Raw genomic sequence first — 24,408 nt, 5'->3', positions numbered from 1 at the left:
GATTTCTCATTTGGGGAAAAGCTGTCTCACGAGAACATAGCAGCCAATGGGAATATGAATGACAACACAGTGACAGGCATTGCCAGGTGTTATTGGGACCGCACGTTAAGTGCTGTAGGCACACATTGCAATCCAACCTAAACTGTGTTTTCAGTGTCAGCAAGTGACGTGGAGTTTTTCTATCAGGGTTGAATAGCTGCCGTTGTCTTAATGTAAAAGCAGAAGCTGTACCAACTCTACATTTGATCAAAGTTACTTGAGATTTGTCAGATTAAAAACATGTTCCGTCTCGTCTGCAACCTTAATCACCAAGGGCTTTTATTTATACTTGTTACATTTGGCTGAGCGCTAACTTAATGACACATCTAGGACTAGGGCTGGGTGATGTGGAATAAAAGTCGTATGCCGATATATGTAGGTAGAATATCGAGATAGAGTATGTAATCCGAATATGTAATCTGATATTTTCGCCATAAACTGAATTTAGACAAAAATCAAAGCCAAATATGTGTCCTCTTACAAGGATCGACCGGTACATCGTCCGGTCGATATATTGGTCCGATACACATGTGGGTTCGCTGATGTATTTTTCAGCGGCATGATTTACAGACAGGCATCCGTGGGCAGCTATGTGTTGCCGGAAAACACACATGCAGACGCGGTAGCCCTTCCCCACTGCAAGAGTGGTAAAGCTGCATTACCCACAACAAGGGTAAGTCTTAAACTTTCAGCCTCTAACAGTTAAACTTAGTTGAAATATTGCCACTGGCTTTGAAATAGGAAACATGAACGCCATTGCATGCACTATATGTGCTTGAAAATATAGTTTAGTTTGTGGGTCTGAAAAACAGGAATGCTGCTGGATGCTTCATCCTTAAAACTGCCTCCCAATTGTAAATGTAAATTGAGGGAGCAAAAGCAGTATCGGCCACAAATGTTGGCCCAAGCAAAATCAACAGTCCATAATCGGCCATCGGTTAAGGGTGATGGAAACAAAACGGTAACGGCCTGAAAATTCCATATCGGTCTATGCCTACACTCTTAAGAAATAGCCACTGAAATAAAATAGTATATTCTCTTTTTTAAATTAATATAGAATAAGTTAAATATAATGTTCAATCTTCAGTGCAATCACGCTGCACTCGGTAGTTTCTGCACCCAGGTTAGCGCCGTTAGTGCTTCCATCTCGCGTTCCCCATGAGGACAGACGGTAATCATGGTTGATACAGTCTTTATACGGCAACCTTTATTCTGTCTTTTTCGCTATGCACTCTCTCCACCTCCAGATTTCCACAGGGATATGTGATTGCTCGGCGCAGGATGGGATGCTCAAAGCTAACAGCTGCTCCAGAGTGTAAACAAGCTACAAACGGCAAGCTACAAACATAAGATGAACATCCATAGCTGTAGGAAGTAATAAGGAATAAGTAATGAGGAAGTAATAAATAAAACTATTAAACACTAAAAACTCAGCAGGAGACACGGAGCTGCTGTAACTAGTTTGCACTCCAGCGGCGCCATCTTGAAACATGAGACCTCCGCATCAAATCCAGTCTATATCATTACGTGCTTAAAAGAAATATCAATATTAAAAAAATATATCGATATATCACCCAGCCCTATCTCGGACACTATCATTTCCGCGTTAACAAAATCGTGGATAGAATCACAGAATTGGCCAATAAAAACTGAATTTACTGGTAAATGCGAATCTTGCAGAATTTGTGAATGAAAATAATTAATCATGACGAGAGGGAACCAAGTATGGAGAAATATTTCCCCAGCAGACGGTTCATTCATAGAGGTAGTATGTCCTCACAAGCACCAACAAACCTGAACTCCACATGTCAAGGCGGTAACCGGAAACATTGGTTAAGTCAACGGGAACACTTTGAAACTCTTACTCGTCACCGAGTGTGAGCTAACACAGCAATAGCCAGTGCAAGCTAGCTGGGTTGGCCCAGTTTAGCGGCGCAGGCCAAGGAGCTGTGTCTGTGCCACTCAGGCTGTATGAATTGTGCTTTAGTGCTTTTAATGAAACCAAGCGCTTTAGGATGGCTGCCGCCTTTGTGCAAGTTGTGTTTGAAACAAGAAGGACAGCCACGGCTGGAAAAGACACTTGGCTACAGTAGCTCTCTCACTTAGCAACAGTCAAAAACAAAAAAACATTTCCAGCCTTCAAAATAAGAGGGACACACATCCTGACTAATGGTATCCTAAAAAATTGCTTAAAGCTATTACAACTGTATCTATACCTACGTTTCCTTTAACCACACGCAAGGCTATGATAGTTTGAGGATTTTGTTATTCGCTGACACAAAAATGGTGACACAGTGTTAAAGGAATAAATTTAATTATAAAATTTTAACAGAAAAAAACTACATTTAGAATATAAAACAGAAAATAAAAAAAAATAAAACAGATTTTACAAGGCCCTACACTGTGCATACGTATAGATTCTTCCAATGATAAAAATTTCAAATTCCAAAAGATGTTTACTTCACTTTAAAACACTGTTATAGCATTATATTAGATAATGGGGGACACCCTTGTTTATTTTACAAAGATAAACAAGAATATAACTTGGAAAGAGACAAAGTATCAATCATAACCAACTTTAAAACGCTGTCTAATAGTCTTAGGTAATGCTGGACATGTGCATCTATCCTATCTTGTTTCTCAAAAGAGATGCAACATACACAAGGTTAAAATGCTGTAATACACTCGAAAAATCACAGAAACTAGAATGTTCTCCTTGACGGGCCCTGACATCATGTTTCCACAAGGATGTTATTCTCATGAGGCAGTCAAGTGTAGTGTTAAATTGTTTTACAAAGTCACTACCTAGCGACGTGCTAAGACATTTGGTTTTTACGATAACTCACAGCAATGTTAGCGGTTTGCTGACCACTAATAGTGTTACATTGTCACAATAAGCCATTTGGCTTAATGTATCTCACAATGACTCTGTTCATGTCGTCTGTGTGTGCATTCTGCTTTTCAATGCGCTTTGCAGACATGGCAAGCTGAGCCGGTTGTAGTTAAGCTAGCTTTTAGCATATCTAACAACAACAATCAGCCCTCTTAGAATGAGAGGCACACAGAGAGGTAAAAAATGTGTAAGCCACAAAACAAAAGTATTGTCAGCCATGAGTTAATGGTGTAACATAAGACTGCACTATTGTATTACTTGTGGTGTGTTTCAGAATGAGGGAGAGAGACGGAGCCTAGCAAGATCATCCCGGGCAGCAGCTCAAAGGTCAATAAATATTTTTGTGTCCAAGTCTATAATTTCATTTTAAAATTATGTCATCAATTCATGCCATGCGTACGTTGCTCTTTAAATTTAATTCCCTTTCAATAAGGTTTCACTACATTGAAATAATAGTAGTTTTTTGTGTTTTGGCAGCAGGGACCTCCAAAATGTCAGGTGGCACAGCTGTCTACACAAAAGAAGGCACTATGATGACTTTTCAAAATGAAACATTAATAACCTTAAGAAATACTGTGACATATTTTGATTTATACTTGAAAACTTTCAGAAAAACCAAACTGTACAAATACCTCTGTTCAGAAAAACTAAAACTTCAACTTCAAAAGCTTCTAATATTAACTGAATCATATATATATATATATATATAATTTCTTCAGTAGACCAACCCCCTGCTTGGGCCAGTAGTTCAAGTTGGCTTCAAACCCCTCCCAGTCCGCTTCCCCACCATACCATGGTGTCAGCATTGTGGGCGGAATTCCCCCACTGAACACAACATAAACCACAGCACAAAAGAAGCAGAAACGAACGAGACTGTTTTGGTTTCATTTTGGCCATGTCAGGGGCTGATGACATCACCCTCATAATCTTGAACAGTGTTTCAAATGACTGTGACCATATGTGTTTAATTTGCAGAAAAGGTATTGGCCCTTGACTTGTATTCCAAATAAAAATTGACATTTTTCAATTAGTCGTTTAGATTAGTAGACTGTTTGAGTAAGTCGTGGCAGCACTACTAATTATTTTGTTAAAACTAAATGTGATGAGGGCTGCACGATGGACTAGTGGTCAGGAGATCTGGAAGATCTGGGTTTGACTCTGTTGCATGTTCTCAGCATGTGTGGGTTTACTCTGGGTACTCTGGCTTCTGTCTGTGACTTTAAATTGTCCATAGGTTGTGACGGTGAATGGTTGTTTGTCTAAATGCATCCTGCAACTGTTGGCCAGTCCAGGGTGTAAAAAATTAACTGGATACTTTTGCAGGCAGGAAGAGGGTTCACTCTGCGGTTTGGTTTCAGTACCTTGGCGCATTTGTCCCATGTAACAACTGAATGAACGGCGTGAGTCCTTTTATCAGCCATACAGTCTCTGTCTCGGTAGGTGGGATTGGTTGCATCCACACAGTACAGGAGACTGTCATGTAGTAAAAATTATATCAGACTGCAACATGACATATATTTTATATTTTTTCACTGTGGTTTTCTTAAAGGTACATTATCACAGAGTCACAGAGTCTTGTGACGGCCCTATTAACTTGTACTTGTGTCTGGTATTGGATGCTCCATTTTTTAAGCTCTAACAATGATGGAAAAATAATCAGTCATCAGTACCTTTGTATCTGTGTGTGAATCTAAAAGATTCTACTCTGCCATTGTGTCTGGTGTGTGCAGCTTTTCAATCTCATCTTGCGCAAGAGTAAAACCCCAGAACAATAATTTGCTGTTTCCCAGTTCATCTTCGCAGTTCAGTTTGGTTCAGTTCATCTGATAGCTGTGTTCTGTAAAATTAAACAAAAGGCTGCACCCACTCCTACTTCTCCTTATTAGAAAACTCAATGTCATATTTGTCCTTTGCTAGCTCAATAGCAGCAGGTTGGTGTTTTTAACTCACCACATGTGAACAAAGAAAACCACAGATGAAAATAAATGTGAAAATGTGGTGCAGCCTACGCCTAGAAGAAGTAATAGTAAAAAGTTGGCAATAGTAAAAAGGTTGGGTTTAAATTAGAATAGTCAAACTGGAAGTTTCCTGGAATTGCACTGTTGTTTATGGCACGCAATTAACGTGCAAATGTCTTGTTTGACCCTCGGCTGACACTGTAGTGTGAGGAAGCAGTGTAGCGACAAGCGGAAGCAAACATTAAGCAGAAATGGAGAAAGAAAGGGGTATTTTCAAAGCCCTGGCAGATGGCTTTCACAACAATAGCACAGTTATTAACTTCGACTGTCGCTGTGATTGGAATTGTCAGAGACTATCACTACGTTTACAGGCAGTCCATATTCCGGTTAAGGTCAATATTCCGGTTTCTGAAACATTCGGAATAACTCGTTTACATGCCTGAGCAAACAGGGTATTCCTGTATACATGGGACATGGGTAACCAATCGGGACGTCGTGATGCAATGCGTCATTTCCGCTTCTCCTTCCTGTATACAAAAACAAAGAACACCAGTAGTGTTCTTCCGACTGTCTGTAAACGAAACATTTTTCTCTCTTTCACCACATTAATGAGATGGTCAGTTTTCTCCTCGCTCCCAAAATGTGCAGTTTTGCATACCGACATGTTTTCAATACTCCCTGTCAAAGAATCAAGATTCCTTTCAAATGGAACATGCGCAGAACATAAATCAATATTCCTTTCCATGAAGATATCCCAATAGGCAAATACATGACCCAATATTCAGGTTAGAAAAGGGCTAACCCAGGGGTAATATTTGGGTTTTTAAAAAAAACGAATATGAGCATATTCTTCCGTCGACGACTGACAGGAATGGCTAGCGAGGCATCGTGTATGTCCACCAGAGAAATATTTTTAGTTTTTCGTGTTTGTTGCTACAATAACAATATCTCTGTAGCTTGGTTATTATAGAAGTCCATTATGTAAATGTAACATTGTTGGTGTTTAAGTTGTTTGTGAGGGATTTAGCGTCAAAATATGTATTATAACGTTTCTGGTGTGTTACACTCTCCTGCATTGCAAACACAAAAGTTGGCAGCTCTGTGCTGATTTGAGTGTCGTGAGAGCGCAGTTTGGTCTGCTATTAACACAACAATGCCCAGTTGCCTTAGAAAGGAATGAGACAGACAATGGAAAACAAAGGCCATGTGAGGTGTGGGTGTGACAGCTGTCGACAGCAGGGCCAGTGTGACACAAAAATCAATCATCCGTTTCAGGGCAAATAGGTTAGCAACTGTCCAGTTACCTATTGCAGCAGAACGGCAAAACTGGTGTGTATGGCATCATGGGAGGAAAAAATAGCATATTCCCGTTTTTGCCCTCCCATTATATTGGAGGGGAATGTTCATGTTTGGAATTCCGGGGATCTTGAATGCACTTTGGCATGAATAAGATGGGTGCATATGGAGAAAGGAGGTGTGGTTGCTGCCACAGTTGAAAGACGAAAAAGTGTGAGCAAGCCTGGAAATGTTGGCATGTTAAAGGAAAACTGCACTTATATGGAATTTTGCCCATCATCCACAATCATTGTCCAACATGTCATGAACCAAGAACACAGTTTTTCCCCTTTACTGTATATTCTAATGAGAGAAAACAAGCTAATATGAGCTAGCTAACAATGCACGTAATTGGGAGGTACCTATTTTGACATGATATACATGCTGTGATCATGCCTTAACAAGTTCACTGATGATAACATGTAATACTTACAGTATCTTGCCGTATTTGGATGATTACCAAAACTTAATTCCTAGGCACATTGATTTCACATAGAGCAGGAGCTTACAGCGACACTTACTATGTCCGCTCTTATTGGGATGCCGATGTCTTCCAGCACAAGACTTGTGTTCCAGTACTTAGGTAAAAAAAGTGTTGACAGCAAACGAGCATCTTGAGTCTTGGTAGCGAAATTGTGACCTTGATATCCCCTACTGTCTGTGCGTGACGCTGAAACAGCTAGCCAGGCGTTTGAGTTTTTTGTGTTAGGGCTTTAACATCAAAATGGATAGGTCCCATGACGTGCATTGTTAGCTAGCTCACCAACTTGTTTTCTGTTGTTAGAAAGCACAAAAAAGGGGAAAAATATGGTTTCTCATCAGGATTGAGAATGATGGGCAAAATTCAAAAAAAGGTGCAGTTTTCCTTTAAGGTTGGCAAAATATGCCATGAACTGTTCACACTCACTTACATACACATTGTAATGGGAATGTCTGTGTTTGTTTTGTGACAACTCGGTAGAGTAGATGGCATCATAGCACACCTCATGCTCACCAATCACAACTCGGTTGAGCATTATAATGTATTTGTTCATCAATATTGTGGAATATTAGTTGTACAGTGGCCTATACATTATCTCTAACATCAACAATCACTTACATGGAGACCAGGTAACATCATGAATATTATAAAATCACGCATGTCTATGTAAATGTAACCAATACCCAGAAGTCAATAACTTCATGTTCTATCGTTAAAGTTAAAAACATGATAATGACACACGTTTCTTATGACACAAACCACAAAGCTCAGATTTGCCCATTCAGTGGTGCTTCAACTAACTATTTTCTGAGTAGATTGACATGAAGCTTGTTTTTTGGATTAATCGAGTAATCAATTAGGGTTGGGCAAAATGGACCTTATCTTATATCACAATATTTTGAGGATGTATCACCATATGACGAATAAAACGATATAAAATATAAATTCAGGAGAGTCTTGTATAAAACGCTACAAAGAATATGTATTTAAGGCTAAGACGAGCTAAATGCTTAGCGTGTATTTTTCCACTCTGAGCCTGTACCTGGTCATTGGGCACTCTAAAACCTTCCTTACATTAAAGCCGTAAAACACAACTTGGTGAAAACACACACAACCACACAATCTAACCCCTGCTAGCTGCTATTCATGCTCTGTAAGAGGAGATTCTGCCAACTTTCATGGACGTTTAGCACCATTTCAACCTGTTTAGGTTGGACGGGGATCGTTCAGTGTTTACAAATGATTTTGTGCCACGATTGAAGAGTCTGCAGAGTAAATACTTCCACACACAATTCATTCTCCTCACGATGACAGCATTTCATTCGTCTTATAGTTCATTTTTTATACATTCTAAAATAGCTAAAGGTAGTAGCTAAACTTAGCCAAATCTCAAATCACTAGCTGACAACAACCATGAAATGCGTTGTGTGTGTTACGTTGGGCATGGCTTGCAATGGCAGAGCAGGCAGAGGGTGGGATATGCTTGAGGAATGCTTGAGGAAAAATACGCCCCATGCAGTTCCTAAAGCAAGGCAGACAGCACCTTAACCTCCAGAAGTGTAAGAAACACTGCATACCACACCAAGGCGTTATGAAAGACCAACAGCATGACAATGCAACAGAACAAAAATTAAATGAAAAAGGGTCAAAAAAGAGTCTCCCACACCCCCTCAGCTTTGTTTTTGTAACCCTCATGTTACTCTCTCAAGAAGGTGAGCTTCACAACACAAAATAGCATCAACCAGCACAACCTTACCTTCTGCACAACTCGTCCCCCCACCTCTCAAGCTGGGAAGCATCGCCACGCTCTATTGGATGAACTCCACAGCTGTTGCACCAATAAAATGGTGAGATGAGACCAGCGTCATTGTGACTGCTTTTACGCCCATTGTGCAGGAAGACAACACAACCCACAGCAGCTGCAGAGCTACAGCTTCATGCAGGAGTGCCACATCTTCAACTGAAATCCAAATACATTTGCCTTTTATGCAGCCGCCAAAACAAGACAAGCATACACTGACCAAAATCAGCATCATATAATAACCACCATCAATTACAAACATTGTAACACACTTCTTGTGTTGACTCTTTTAAACAGCTTTTATAATTTTGAAAATGAAACAAACTGCTGGCAGGTATCTTTTCCAATTAATACAAATAAAAACAGAAACAGCACACTAATAATATATCAAATTAATTTGTTTGTTTCTTTCAGCTTTTTCCTGGTTATGGAGTCGCCACAGCGGATCTTTATGATCTGCATAGTGATTTTTGGCTTGAGCCCTTTAAATTTTGGATGCCCTTCCTGCCGAATGAAATCAATGTATTTTATATTTACAATATTGCGAGGACCAGTAGTATCATAAAAAACAAAACTAATAAAAACAGGATTTTCGCAAGATCACGGAAGTAAAGAAACAAACCTGTGGCTCCCTCAAACAACCAAACAAAACTCCCATGGTATGGCAAAAATGTAGAGATTGAGTTCCTTAATTGGCTGGAGCGCAGCCTTCATATTCAGATTTTTCGGTATGGAATCTTGGGTTTGGTACAAAAGCATACCAAGTTCCAACTCGGCACAAATTGAAAGTGAGGGACACATGTGCCTAATAGCGGCCGAGAAGGTGAGGCATTTGGTGTGGACATGGAGATCCAGGTGGACAAAGACATGCAGTGCAGTGCAGGACTACAAATGCAATTCCAAATGCATATGTAGATAGTTTTTATGACACTCATTTACACTGTAAACATCACTTTTATTTTGAAGGCCGGTAGTATGTCCTCTGTGCGTTGTATGTCTGTACAATGAGGGTGCAAGAATGTCTTCGATTAAAAACCTCATCCCGCATTGTGAAAAGCCTTTAAAAAAATATTAAAGGGGTGAAGATATGCTCATCTTTCCCACGCTAGTGTGCAACCACACTAGCATGCTAAATAAGTTAACTAAGCCACTCTCCGAGGTTCCGCCAACCTTCGCCGGTGTTTATCGCCATTTCAACCAGTTTAGCCATTTGAACCGTAGCGGCAACGTAAGAAAGTGTGCAGCTATGATGTTCATCTCATTACATTTGTAGCTTGCTGCTTGCGCCATTGTTGACACTCTGGAGCAGCTGTCAGCATCCCTTCGCTACATCAAATGATCACATATCTCTGCAAAAATATGGAGGTGGAGAGGCTGCATTGTGGGGGTGAACAACGAAAAAGACTGCATAAAAGGTCTTCAAAGACAGCATCAACCATATATTGTAATATTGATATTCCACCTAAATATATCGGGATATGAGTTTTGGTCCATACCACCCAGCCCTAATACCGTATAAGTCATTTTCTTAGCAAAAACACCACCCAACCCTACTTTACAACAAATAAAGTAATGCTTCACACTCTTCTATTACCCTTTTTCTTGACTGCATATTGATGGAAGATCAGACCACACCATCCAGCAGAACTGGAAGTAAACAAAGATGGCAAAGTCTGCATTGTAAATGAAATTACTCCTACAGCCCCTTACAATATCTGCAAAATAACAATGTCAAAAGGTGGTACTGGCAGAGCTGGATTCAATACAACAAATTGAATCAGTTAACAGATTATCAGAGTATGAAGCAGTTAACGAGGCCACAGAAGAAAAAGCTCCCTATACCAAAGCAACAAACTGGACTTTTGGAGGAAAGACAAATATAGATAAGAATGAAAGGGCAAAGCTGCTCACTGAAAAGGTAAGCCAAGTTACTGTCTCAGATAGAGAGTCACTCTCTATGGTGGTTTTACCGTCTTTTGAATGTATGGATTCACGCTACTTTCTACCATCAGAACACTGCCTTATCACAGTTGTCGGAAAGTACAGGTCAACATCGAACGTAATTTAAAACAAAAGTCGACAGCTCTTAATTTCACGACGGATATATGTTCTAATGTTGGCCCCACGTCATTACTCTAATTACATTATACAATACTGCACCACAGCCATGTGTCATTGGACTATTTTTCTCAAATATTAAAGTGAAGCTGACCTTTCGTTCTTTGAGTTTTATTTTATGGGATTTATAACAATACTAACAAATTCTACAATTAATTAAATAATTTAAAAAATGTATTATTGCGTTTAGTTACATGCTGTAAACATTTTAATTTCCGTTATCAGTAACATTGTCAAAGTATCGGATCACCTCTGATGCCAAAAAGGGACATGCCGACTTCCTGTCCCTCATTTTTAATGTGTACCATGTCTCTGCACTGAACGAAAGATTATGTACCAAAATAACATATTACACGCACCGTTATAGCCCAAGCAACAAAGTTGGATGAAAGGGCACAAGAAAACAAACGTAATTGGTGGAGTGCTCCGTCAGTGTTTACATGGACAATACATATATCCATCCCCTCTTCTTGCACGCACACACTTTCTTTAATTATCATTGAAGTAGGCCAGTCTCCATGGAGGGTGATGGCGCCACTTGTAATAACATTATTTAACAAGAGAAGAATAGGAAGCCAGAGGCAGAATGGATGTTTACACCAACCAGGAAACAAATTAAAGCTTCAGAAGGTGAAGTAAATATTTGTACAACATATGATACAATAAAAAGCTGGCTATTTAATAATAATATATCAGAACACTTCAAAAGAAAACACTTTTATGTGACCTTGGTTAGCACCACTAATTCCTTCCAGAAGGTCCAGCTCTAACCAAAACCAACTAACTGAAGTCATGTTTCCCGTAAGAAAAAAAGTTAATTAAATGAATCCGTTCCAAAAGCCAAAAATGCTAATTGTTAAAATATGAGTGATTCCAGTTCTGACTTTGATTCTGGTTACCAACAATTCTGGATACCGATTCTTTTCAGATGTAGGGTCATTAGGTTTTGCATGGTTTAATCCTGTATTTGTATGTGCTAGAGAGTGCCTCATGATGCAGAATATACAACTTAACTGTGTTACAGAGTTCCGACTGACCTACGTGCAGAATATCAAACACGTACGGTGATGGGAGTAACACCCGGGCTGTGGTCAACGTCCTGGCTAAAGCTAGTGTTAACATCAGGGCATTTGTCTATGAAAAAGTACAGAGCCTTATATTAGCTAGATATTTCAGTTGGCCACTGTATTTGCAATTTACTGTAATTTGTTTGCTGCTTCAATGTTGGGATAAGATCAACATGATTTATTGTTTTACTTACCTGACTGGTTGGAAGAAAAAAACAGGACGCTCTGTACTTTGATTCCAGAGGTGTTTAATCGTATTAGTGCTGCACCCTCCTTTGCATGATATGATGGCGGTGCAAATGTTGCACTGCGCCGACCATTTCTTTCAGAATTTCAGCCAAACCTTTGAGTGCCGTCGAGCACTGTCCATGTTTGAAATTGCTGAACAAACGTTTCTGGATGCTTACAATTAACATTTACAGTTACCTTCATTGAAGACATGATTTTTGATGCCAGTGTTGTCAAAGACACAAGGTGGCAGCGAGACACTACACAGAAACCACCTTTGTTTTTGCCATGAGTTGTTTCGTGAATTCAATATGGAGAGAAACACTGCTGAATTGAATTGTCACATGGTGTCTTTGGGAACTCATTACCTCCTCAGTTAAGGTAAAACTAAATGTTCATATGTCCCTTTCAATCATTATTTATATAAACTTAGAATTGTTTTGTGCATGTAAAACTGTGAAAATACGTTGTGTTTTTTGAGTGCCGAACGAGCTACATAGCTTGCATTATACGCTATGTGGAAAACACATGTAAACTGGGGCAAAATGTTGGTGTAAATTTTCACTGTCAACTGTCAACAATCCACTACAATGCTTGTTTTTGTCTTAGTTTGAGGATGAGTCTAACCACAAGAACCAAAGTAAACGTCATTTAAACACATGTACACCTTACCTACCACACATAAGTAGAAAAACTGTCCATATGACAGCTATTAGCAAGTCTCATTCTCTTCCCCCAACCACAAGGTTAAAGGAACTGAAATGACCACAATGCCCAGCTAGCATTCAGGAGGCACACAGTATTTATCTTATAAGTGCATGGTCACTGTACTTCACACACATGTAAAAAAGATTTTTTTGTGAATTTGACTGTTTTAGTGCATGTGAACATTGTGAGGGTGGTGCCAGGAGAGGGAGGAAGAATCGCACCCAAGTCCACCACAGTACAAACGAACGGTTGGGTGTAAATACACCCTCAGGATGTTTGAACAAGGCCACTAAATCCCCAACTTAACTTCCTTTAATGACTACACACAGAAAAATACATGTGAAATAAAACGACATGTCATAAACACCAATTCCACTCAAAGCTCCAATTAGTACAAACAAGTGAAAAGTTGGTTTTCTTGTCAGCAGTGTGAAATAGGAGTCAGACAGCATTTCCTTTGTCAAGAGAAAAAGTGGGCCAGGCTAGGTTTGTGTGTCTGCACATTCCTTACATCTCCAATGTTTCAGGAGGCCCATGTTTGGAGAGAAAGGACCATCTCAATCACTGTACCACATGCATATATGCATTATCCTTTCATCTGATGCACATACAAAACACGTTTCACTGCTTAACAACACGGTCCAAACGCCTTTCCCAGGTTAGAAATCCATCTGAATTGAAACAATACACAAAATGTCACAGCATGCCATATAATATGCCGCTGTCCATGTTACTGATCACATCAGTCACATGATTCATTTATGTGTCATATCTTCCACAATTACATTTGGACAGCTGCAGAATGATTTTCCACTTTTTTTCTTAGATTGTGCCTGTTCGCCCTTGCTCACAAACACATTGGGACTGTCTATCAATGTAGCTTGTCATTACAACTCCATATAGTACATGGCAGCAGAACTCCGCTTCCTAAGACACCTCATAGTGTCCAAACTTTTAGAACATAATTTTCTTTCTGCAATGTGCCGTGGACCAATTAAAAAAAAACAAGCTGCGTGCCGCACTTTGGACACACCTGTCATAGGCGGACCAGTCCTGCACCCTACCAGGGTTCGATCCAGTATCTACATATCCAATGTCATGACCAAATACTGTGTGCAAATTAGACCTACCCACGCAACCTAATGCCATAGACACGTTGCAGTCATATGGTAAACACTGAACAAATATGATCTTGTTTGGAAGGACTCCCACTTTCAAGAGCACACAACTTAAGACAAAACTAAATTATGGGGCTAGCTGGATACACTTGGGATTGCTATAACATTAAAAACCTCAAAAAAATAACAGACAAAAGAAAAACAGGTGGATTGTGTTTATGCACTGCGCAGACATAACACACTGCAACACGTAAGACCTCGTTTTGTATCAGGAAATCACCTCGACTGTTCTAAAGAAGTCAATGTTCTCATGAAGGCAGTGCATCCACGTAGGAAGCAACTCTGACGAGGCTGTGTTGGGAACATTCCACTTCAGCGATGCTACTCGCACATTGAATATCAAAGTGAGGCTAAAAAAGGAAACAAGAGCTCCCCTCCAAAATACCAACCATTTCTCCTGACCGCCACCGAAGCTGGGGGTTGGTCGGTGGGGGGAGGAGAACATCAAGTCACCAAACAAGCGGATCTGTTAGCAGACTGCCCACGGAAGAAAAAAAAGACAACTAGAGAAAACACAGCCCAGCTTTCACACGCCCCAGCCAAGTTCCAGATAAATGTTACAACACGACAAAGACAGACTCAATTAGGAATTCCGCTACAATACCCAGACATTAAGCATACATCTAGCTAGCATGTAAGCTAACTACAACAACAGCTGGCCGCGTAGCTAAAGCTAGACACGTTCATGCTAGCATCGTGGATGTTTTACAGGAAACTAGATGCTATTTTTGCTATATGTGCAGCTACTTGATTTCACGGTTTAAGCCCAAAAAGACAACGTAAAGCTACAATTTATTGCTGCTCCTGTTTTGACTGCAAACCTTCATTTGAATCACAACTAGCGACCCAAGTTACGTTTGGAAAACACGACTAAAGGTTTAGTGAGTTAAATTTCGGACATTAGGTAAAGTTAAGTGTAATTGGGTCTTGCTTGACTTGTGACTAAAACGACCACTACATGGTAAATGATAACATTGAAACGCTTAAAAGCTTTGCAAATAACATCGATTGGCATACTCGTAAAAAATATACAATATTTGGGCGTTCACGACACATACAATACGTGTAACATCACTCTAAAAACAACACGAGGAGCTAATCACGAAGCCTCCAAGTCCAGACAGAAAGCAGGAAAATGGTGGACTAATGTTAGGGGGACATGTTCGAGGGACATTCAGGTCATCAACACAACACAGAATAAGGAGGACAGTGGGCCCTGTCCAACTACTTTTAATAAACTTGAGTGAATGCTAAATAGTTGCCTAGCTAACTTAGCTAGCCTCCTAGCTTGGCTGGATTGACGGAAAACATGATAAAATGCTTGTTACTGTCTTACACAACATAAGATTTAATAACACTCACCTAAAGATGCATTACAAACTTGTACGAGCGAGGTGAAGGCATGGAATCCCTTGGAGTATCCCAACATCAAATCTAATCCAACCAGTAGGCCCGTCCGCCGGCCTCGGTGTCTCCTGGATTCCTTGCCCTAAAAGTAGCTCCCTCTCCAGGGGTGGCAAACAAACTTATCAGCGCCTCCCAGAAATGAAGGGAAAGTTACATCCCCCGTCGTTTCCAGGTGCACTACATCCATTTGGTGCCTCCGGTAGATTCCAGGTGAAATGGCGGATTTATTTAAAAGTATAATGTATTTATGTGTGTTTGTGTATAGGTATAGTGCTGTATATGAAACAGGGCTCTGCTTCTGTGTCGGATCTTTGCATTCAAGAGGCGCCCATCCCCCCTCCCCCCTCGCCGGCATCCACCGCGGGTCCAAGCGAAACTGACACACAACCACGCCATGGGGTTTCCCCGGCGACGGTGCAGGGGCTCTGTATTGGGCGGCGCATAAACTCTTTTCGGTGATTAGCTACTCGCTTGTCAATCATCGTGAATGCGGGCATGCGTGCGTGTGATTGGCTGCAGGAGTCCAGCGTTTTTCCACTCCTCGAACCACAAGAGGTGTGGCTTTGCTGTGAAGAGAGACGAGAAAAATCTCATCTCTCATACTAGAGTGTACCGCTGACGGCACGTTACAGGAGTAGCTGTTTTGGCTGGATAACGAACTGAGGAGCTCGGAAAATTCTTAGCATTAAAGTCATACCCAAACGGATTTCATTTTATTCCCGACCTTAGTGGGATTATTATTTCTATTTTACTATGCGTTCTATCTGCTTTGGAGGGAGCTTTAGATACACGGGGTCTCTTGGGTCCATTTCCAGGGACAGCAGAGGCAGGGTTAGCCCATTGGGCCAGCCCCACCTACCTGTATGTCAGGTGAACGAAGGAGGGACGTGTCCACTTGGAACTAATGCCGTGGGACACTTATGACAATCGTAAATGGCGCCGTTTTCCCAGTAAGGAATATATACCTGTGGCTCAAATGGACTACTTCACCCAGTGCACTTTATTCAGCATACTGTGTACGTAACGTGTTTGGACAGTAATGGTTCTAGATAAAGGGCTGTGTTTCAATTGGCGCACTTCCACAAAAAAAATGTGCATTCATGCTGAAGTACGTCAGAAGGCAGTGCGCGGTCAGTACCCGGATACTGCACTCAACACGCCCCAAATGGTTAAGGGCAGCGACGGAACCTAGTCAATAGTCGCCATCTTGGAAACGTAGCGGAACGGAAATAGTCACAATCACAATTGAAAAGGAGCGAAGAGGCGAGTAAATATTGCATTCGTCATTTCCGGTAAGTGGGCAACGGCGGTAATAGATTTGGGAGTGTCTTCGGGAACGAAGTACACAGTGTACATATCAGTACACACTGTCGTGTGAGTACAAAAATGCGTTAATTGAAATACAGATTGTCGTTGGACACACTGGAAACGACCACCACATTATTTACTGGATTCTCTCGTTTTTATTGAAACTGGGCACCCGCCATTTTGAGTGAAACATCCGGGTACTGGCAGTGCACTGCATTTGCCATACAGTACTTAAGTGTGACTACACTAAGGCACTCAAATATATTGTGAAGGATTGCTTTGATTAAGTTAAAAACAAACTTTCTTCCATAACATGGAGGACCAAATAGAACGAAACGGACAGAATGAAAAAATAAAATTTATAGATTAAATAACTACTTAAATGTCATTGAAAGTGTCTTTTAATGTCATTAAATAATTAAAATATCAGCTAATTTAATGTAAAATATTATATATATATTAAATATTAATATTTAATTATTTCACTATTTAAGAAATATTTATTTAATCATGTATTCAATTATTTCGCTATTTAAGTATTTCACAAACGTGTTTACACTTTTATGAATTAATTTTATCTGTCAAGTGACCCGTCAAAGTCTGTGGGCGGATCCTAAGCCCTGATTGGTTAAAACAGGTCGGTTTCAAATGGATCGATGCAGAGAGCAAGTGAACATGCATATCTTGATACACAAGGTGACCCTATTTATCGTGGTTATGGTGTTTCATTGGCCTATTAGTTGCCCTATTTTCAGCAAATGTTAGGTCTTGTTTGGATTACATGCATAAAAAACATATGTGGCTGATTTGTTTTTTCCGATGCTTTGTACAGTATATTTATAATCTGGCTCAGCGGTCCCCGCTTCCAAATACTCCGCAAGGTTTAAAATATCTCTTGGTATGCTCTCCGACTTCCAGGCTTCAAGACCGACGCAATCATTGGACTAGATTCGCCTTGGTCCCGCCCACAGACTTTAATGGGTGGTTGTGAAAGCTAAAATAAATTCATTAAGTCGCACACACAAGAGAGAGAACATAATTACCGGTAGTTAAATATTGTGAAATATTTTTCCCATTAAATGAACTGGTATTTTAATTATCTGAGGCAATGAGGGGCATACAATACTTTTTATCTGCGTATTACTGACATGTTATTCCCACTCTATTGTAACTCAGTTTTGCATACAAAAATGACATTTTGGTGTCAGAATACAGAAAATATTGTCCCATTTCTTGTTTGAAAGAGACTTATCTCAGGTGAATTGAATGTTCATGCTACACCATCCGTCCTCCATGGAGATTTAATGTCAAGTCGGAAATACAGCATACATTTGTTAGGATGTATATATAATTAAGCTGTGATGACTTTCTGCTGAATATTAAGTATACATGTCATACATGCATATGTGTCATCTGCAAAAAAGTACACTTAGCAAGTCAATCATTTCACAAATAGCAGGACAAGACAATATTTATGTTTACCGATATCCTGTCAGGATCATTACTACACATGAGTAACATACACATCATTACACTCATCTATACTGAAAGATGTGGCAACTTGATTAAATGCAAACCATATTTACAGCAGGGGTGTCCAAAGTCCAACCAGGAGGCTGAATATACCCACCCTATTGCCATTGTTCAAAGGTAGGGGCTTTAGTTTTTTTTGTTTTGTTTAACTTGATAATTAGCAGCAAACAGGATTGTTTTGTATGAGACCTTGAGTGGGAAAAGTTTGGACACCCCAGACCAATACATGCAATAAAACATCAAATACTCAACAGTAGAGCTGCAACAATTAATCCATGGTTAATCCATCATATTTTAGTAACTTTTCTGATTTAAATATGCAAATATGCTTTTAGCCGCTCAAATCTCCTTAGTCATCCATGAAAGCAGACCCATTATCTTTGTGTTTCAGCCCAAAGCAGTTACTAACACACCAGTTTTGATGCCAGAAAACAGTGATGTGTATTTTTCTCTTTTCTGATATGTTGTACACCAGGGGTGGGTTTCAGGCCCCCACCTTGATATGAACGTTTAATGTTAGTGCAGCCTGTGTGAGTTTGGTATGGATGCCGTATGGTATCATGTACCCACAAATGACAACTTAAAGCTGTGTGCACACCGGATAAAATTGACGCGATTTTGCAAGTTACGACGCTGCTCCCAGATGTAACAATGCTAACTTGCTAATTGGGTAAAATGGTTAAGTTTCACTAATGTTCATGTTAAAGGTTTGCTGTTTTATTATTTTATTTATTACTGATTTATTTATATTGTCTTATTTTGTGTAGTAAATAAAAATTAAGATATTTGAGAACAGTGGAATGTTTTATCAGATTTTTCTCTTGTGGAAAACCGCAACCAAAGCACTGAAAAAGTGTAGTGTATAGCAGAAGCAAAAGCATTGAAGACCGTTTACTTATTTTTTTCTGATTTAATAAATGCTTTTTTTTAAATTTTTTTTTAAACCTGAAGCGGCCCAGTCTCACGCAGACCCTAGCTCCAGTGGCCCCCAGGTAAATTGAGTTTGAGACCCGTGTTGTACACCCAACCACTTTTGGTCCATCAATGGCTTAACCAATTACTCCATTCACCAAAACGCTTCAAACTAAGAATATGATCATGATTGTATTTGTGTACATTTTATTGAAGCTATTTGTCAAACGTTTACATTCTTATTCTTTAACATTATTTTAACATCATATTCAAGCGGTTTCTGAACTTATTTGTAAGTTCAAATCTTCTGTCTGGAAAATTAAGTGTTAAAAAAAAATCAGATCTATCGAAAATAACCCAGATTAATCATTATTTAATTAATTAGATGCAGCCCTACTCAACAGAACAATGTTTGCATCAGTAGTAACATTTTCTTTTTCAAATAGAAAATAAAAGGAATCGTGTACAAAGCAGTAAGGTGTCGGTTGAAAATAAAAGGAGGAATAATTAAGTGTACAAAGCAGTAAGGAATGGGAAACTATGCACATACGTAGCTAGGCTGTAACCACTAGTACCCTAGGAGATGACTAATTTAGTGGATGGGTTGTTTGTGACAAGTATCCTACACTAAATTGAATTAAGATGGTTTCACCGGAGAGCAGCAACATATCCAAGTGCAAAACCCACCGCCAACGGAAGACGAGAGCGCAGCAAGATGGAGATGAGAAACACCAAAGCGATGCAAAATGTGGTAGTGGGAAAACACGGAGGGCCCCTTGGCAATGCTCGAGCATGTGAAGAGCAGCTAAGTAGTTACGATGCAGGCACCTTCGCTTTTTTCCATCACCACCTTGAGACTATTTCTATGTTGGAAGTAGCCTGACATGCAGCCATGTTCAATTAACCATCTACCTGTGTCCTTATTAGCATATCTGAATCATGAAATGGAATAAATAAGAGCAATAATCGAATGACTAGTCCAACTCATCCTTTCAAAATTGTCCATAGTTGTAGCCCAAAGTGTAGTAGCTATTGCATGTCTACAACTTTTCAAAGCGGCATTCAGACAATGACAACAAATTTGATCCTTGAAAAATCCTAACCCCCATCCCACCCAATCCATAACTACCAGACTGATGTTTAAGCCAATCACACCCTGCACAGAATGATCAAATGGAAATGTTCATGTTTGAAGACCACTTCCATGGGTAAAGAAAGTGATGTGAGGTTTGGGGTAGATGTCTTTCGTGTAACTACTGCTAGCGTCTTGCTTTCTTTGGGAAATTCTGCCCTCTACTTGTCGCAGTCAGGCATCACACATCCGTTTCCTGCTTTGGTCTGGAGAACATCACAGCAGCTTCAGACTCCCAGTCACATTGTTCACCATTTCCTCCTCACCCATTATAGCCAGGACAGTGCGGGAACCAGACTCCACCTACCAAAAAAACAGGTCAGTGTGTTTGTAGCCTAACACACAGACCATGCAATGTTGTCCACCTGAATGGGAGGATAATCTGGTAGGAAACATGAAAAACTACTCATTTCATGGGTTGGCTTTACTATCAAAAGGCAGAAGGAGAGATGTTATGGTACTCTGCACTCACCTGAGTAAGCCCTGCATCCTGGACCAGGTAAGTGGGTAGACTGAGGCTCATGGCCAAGGCCTGGAGCTCCAACAGATGAGCCACATTGGTACCTTGGAGCACAATCTTCTTGGCTCTGCATCAACACAATGACTGTTATCAACACCAACAAACGTGCACAACATTTCCGTGATGTCAGTTGGTGGCTAGGCACTTTACATTTTCAACATTTTCTACCAGTCTTACAGAGACGTTTGGCCCCACAATGTGTCTTAATGATGTTATCCATAATCAATATATATTAGCAATATACACTTTGAATGCCACTGGAAACAGTGGACAATGGAGTTAGAGATCTGCAAGGACTTTGCTAGCTGCATTGTGAGGTGGTGAAAGAGTCCCACCCCTAGTCTTCAGAAGCTGTAGTGTCATGGTAAAACGAGTGGCCCAAAATCCACTCTCTTGGCTCCCATAAAAAAGGACGGTTGTGTAAATAATAATAATTACGATAGCTCACTATCACATGTCTAGGGTCCTATGAAAACAGTTTGTTTTTTTCAGAATTCATTTTTTTATATTTTACACACACAAGCATGAGTGTGCTTTTTGGGTTAGTGAATACAATGTCCGTCGGTTAATGCAAAAATCCCTACATTTTTGATGCAATACACCAATTGACAAATTAAGTGTTATTGTTGTGTGCTGAGGTGATTTGACGGTGACCAGTTGAGAGACGAGCAGTGCCAAGTAACGGGCCTCCTGCAGCAATGGCTCCTGTCCTTTCATTCATGCTGCACTCCCACAACGAGCCGAGTGCATGAATAAACGCATTTCTTCTTTTTATCCATCTGCACGTCATCATCAGGCATTGTAAAACGCTCCTTACATTAAAGTGGTGTAACAATTTCCGACTTGAGTCGCAACCAACCACACTAGCTTGCAAAGCTAAGCCCGCTAGCTTCCATTCATGCCCCATAAGAGGAGGTTCCACCAACTTTCACCGGAGTTTGGAGGAGGCGGTTTAGTGTTTGAACACTCACCCACATGAATGTTCCCTATCCTCATAATAACAGCCTTTCGTTCTAATGTCACTTTCTGCAAGATTCCTCCTTTAACAGTAAATTCTGTTAAGGCAGAAATCATAGGGCCCCTATATGTCCTATTGCATGGATGGATGTGAAGGTCTTACCCACTGTGGTCCCACTTCCAGGCCATCTCCCTCCAGCTGTTTTTCTCCTGCAAAGTCTGGTACAATCCCACAGCGGCATGGCCAACCTGCGCCGCTACCTGCACAGGAAGTGACAGGTACAGTCTGGGTACAATCTTGGTACATGCTGACAGACAGTGGGGCTTTCTTTGTTTTTGTCAAGTTCACCAACATACAAGAAAGCGGCTGTCTTGAGTAAGAAAAATCGTAAGCAGCGCTGAACATACCTTTCCAACTCCCATGGCAAGGTCCATGTTGACCACAAACACCATTTTGAACATCAGGTCCTCATCTCCCTCCTCCTGCAGAGCACAGACATGCCAGATTGAAATCTGGCTTTGGACAAACTCGAGGGGGTCTTATGTGACAATGTGTACCTGTTGAGACTAAGGCTAGCGTAAGGGCACCTCATTCTCCAGTTTGTTGAAGTAGTACATGGCCGCCTCCTCAGCAGAAACATTCCGAGTATGCAGGAGTGCCTGGAGTAGAAAGAAAAACAAAACATAATTAGTCATTGCTGCGGTTCTCATCTGATGAAGAGCAATAAATCTTGAAGGTTCAGAGAGCACGCCTGAACACAGGACTTTAAAAAGGTGCTGTCTGTCATGATTGTGCATTGCAATGGGGGCGCTAGCGTTCAAACATACAGCATCAGGACTTCTTCCTACTCAGATCATCCAAGCCACACCACACTTAACACTCATATGTCACATATTTTTTACCAAGCTCTAGATAGCTTCCGCCAGCCTTCGGTTCGATTTAAAGTGGATTAACCCAATATGCAGTGTGATTGTTTGCCCACGGTCTGTTTTTGTGACGCTTCTCCATGTGAAAACATTTGCCTAACACCCACAATTGTTTTGTAATACCTTTATTATGTTTGTGAAAATGCAATAAAGGCACATTTTTATGTTTTCTTTCAGCAGACCAGGCGCTGTTTGAAAACTACAGACCACAAAGTTTCTGATTTGTGAAAATGCAATAAAGGCACATTCATGTGTTTTTTTTTTCCCAACATCGAGCCCATATAAGACCTGGTGCTGGATCTAGACAGGGATCTCAAACTCATGGTCCGCTGGGACATATTTGACTATACTTGACACCAAAAGGTTACAATACTACAATTGCAGTGCCAAAACAAATATGGCAGCACAACATGTAACAAGTAGAAAGACATGATCCAGTGGCTAGCAAATTTGCACCGTTCTTATATGGTCTCTTAAATATATATAGTCTTTTTTATTGCATTTTCACAAATAAAATACAAGTTTCACAAAAATACAATAGCGTCGGCCAAAGGTAATGATTTCACAATTAGAAGTGCTACAAAAAAACAGACCATGAGAACAAATACTGGCACTGCACTTTACCTCAATTCTACCTTAAATTTCCCCTTAAGTGCCAAACTGGAAGCTGGTGAATCGGAAGCCAACTTCAGCATGATATATATGTTGGCGGTACAAAGTGTCATTTGGAGCCAGGGAGAGACAGCGCTGGTGTACCTGTTTAGCTGCCTCTTCTGGAATATCCAGCTCTCTAAGTTGTTGAAGAAACACTGGGTTGACATCCTGACAACCAGAGTCTGGGCTTGCTTGCTTTGGTGGCTCCATATTCATCTGCAAAAAACATAAAAAAAAAAACAGATCGGTTTCGATTTCTGCTAAATCGACGACCGCTTATGTCAACGACAGCCAGTCCGGGGGGGGGGGGGGGGGGTCAACAAAGACTGGTTCCGCAGCAAAATGAGAGAACCATATAAAGTGGGAATTAATGTACTGATATCGACTGAACGATTAATACAATTTGCGCATCATCAGTGCTATTATTAGTACATGAAAGGGTGAACAAAACATCTGTTGAGAAAATGACGCAATTGTTAGCAGTTAGCAAAACTAACGATAGCGTCACGACGCTGCTATAAAAATGCACTAGACAGAATAGTAGCAAAGTGTCCCTTCGTAGTCAAATACAGTGGCGTAATTATAACCACAAAACAGACATGAGAGATAATGTCTTAAAACTGCCTCGGTGTTTGCATCACAAATGTGACATGACGTTATGATTAGCCGCTAGCTTGAGCTGCTAGCATCCTTCTTGCTAGGTTAGCTTCAGGAATACATTTACCTGTAGTCGACGTGAGCTGAATGAGGCAGTAACTTGCTGAAACGAGATGTTTGCTCTTAACCACAACTGACAAGACCTGTCTATAGAGTATTATGACTAGACTGGACAATTCCTTCGTGCCTTTGTCGTCAACGTTACTCCATTTTGAACTCTTAGGAACGTCTTGCGTTCACATGCGACCTCTGCGCATGTGCGCAGCATGCATACGTCACAAATGGGGAAAAATGGCACTTCGTCCAAATTGAATATTGTACAGTATTTCCGTTAGAACATTCCAATAAGTCCACGGTATACTTACTTATCGAGTGCACACATTTTGACTGTGTCGTATTGGTATCATTGTTGCCAACTTGTACTTCTATCTTATGTTTGCCTCTTTAAAAGAAACATTTCCACCCACTTCCGCTCCGGACACGCCCACTTCACCGTGATTGGCCATGCAGTATGCCACTTAACTCGTGTCATTGTCTTAATAAAACATTACCGCCACCTACAGGACATGTACCGGAGGAGGTTTGTGACAATGAT

At 40.4% G+C, this 24,408-nt stretch overlaps 2 protein-coding genes across 4 annotated transcripts in view; both read right to left on the bottom strand.

Annotated features, from left to right (window-relative positions):
• The window catches only part of setd5 (SET domain containing 5), a 37,014-nt gene extending 21,427 nt beyond the window's left edge, over nt 1-15,587 (bottom strand). For 2 of the 3 annotated variants that reach the window (XM_058054987.2, XM_058054988.2), the window contains exon 1: nt 15,169-15,587. The gene's annotated coding sequence lies outside the window, so the exon portion shown is untranslated. The remainder of the gene's footprint in view (nt 1-15,168) is intronic. The other variant, XM_058054991.2, reaches the window with a different exon arrangement.
• A 4,244-nt stretch (nt 15,588-19,831) lies between these two features.
• On the bottom strand, nt 19,832-24,186 carry LOC131105836 (putative peptidyl-tRNA hydrolase 2). The gene is made up of 7 exons (XM_058054227.2): nt 23,881-24,186; nt 23,259-23,372; nt 22,164-22,235; nt 21,984-22,058; nt 21,739-21,836; nt 20,571-20,685; nt 19,832-20,401 (listed from the first exon to the last, which is right to left on the bottom strand). Exons 2-7 carry the CDS (start codon nt 23,370-23,372, stop codon nt 20,315-20,317), a joined length of 561 nt encoding a protein of 186 aa, XP_057910210.1. The 5' UTR covers nt 23,881-24,186; the 3' UTR covers nt 19,832-20,314.
• Nucleotides 24,187-24,408: the final 222 nt, after the last annotated feature.

The sequence above is a fragment of the Doryrhamphus excisus genome, linkage group LG18, assembly GCF_037039965.1.
Source record: "Doryrhamphus excisus strain RoL-2023G ecotype Guam linkage group LG18, RoL_Dexc_Guam_v1.1, whole genome shotgun sequence".
In the NCBI taxonomy this organism is placed as follows: domain Eukaryota; kingdom Metazoa; phylum Chordata; class Actinopteri; order Syngnathiformes; family Syngnathidae; genus Doryrhamphus; species Doryrhamphus excisus.
This window is presented reverse-complemented; position numbering and strand designations above follow the sequence as displayed.

Bases quoted from the DNA above. Each gene is read 5' to 3' on its own strand.
- LOC131105836 (XM_058054227.2), bottom strand. From the start codon at position 23,372: ATGAATATGGAGCCACCAAAGCAAGCAAGCCCAGACTCTGGTTGTCAG. The intron at 22,236-23,258 runs GTACACCAGCGC...TTTCTACTCCAG, and splicing joins CAGAAGAGGCAGCTAAACAG to GCACTCCTGCATACTCGGAA. The intron at 22,059-22,163 runs GTGCCCTTACGC...TGTGCTCTGCAG, and splicing joins TCAACAAACTGGAGAATGAG to GAGGAGGGAGATGAGGACCT.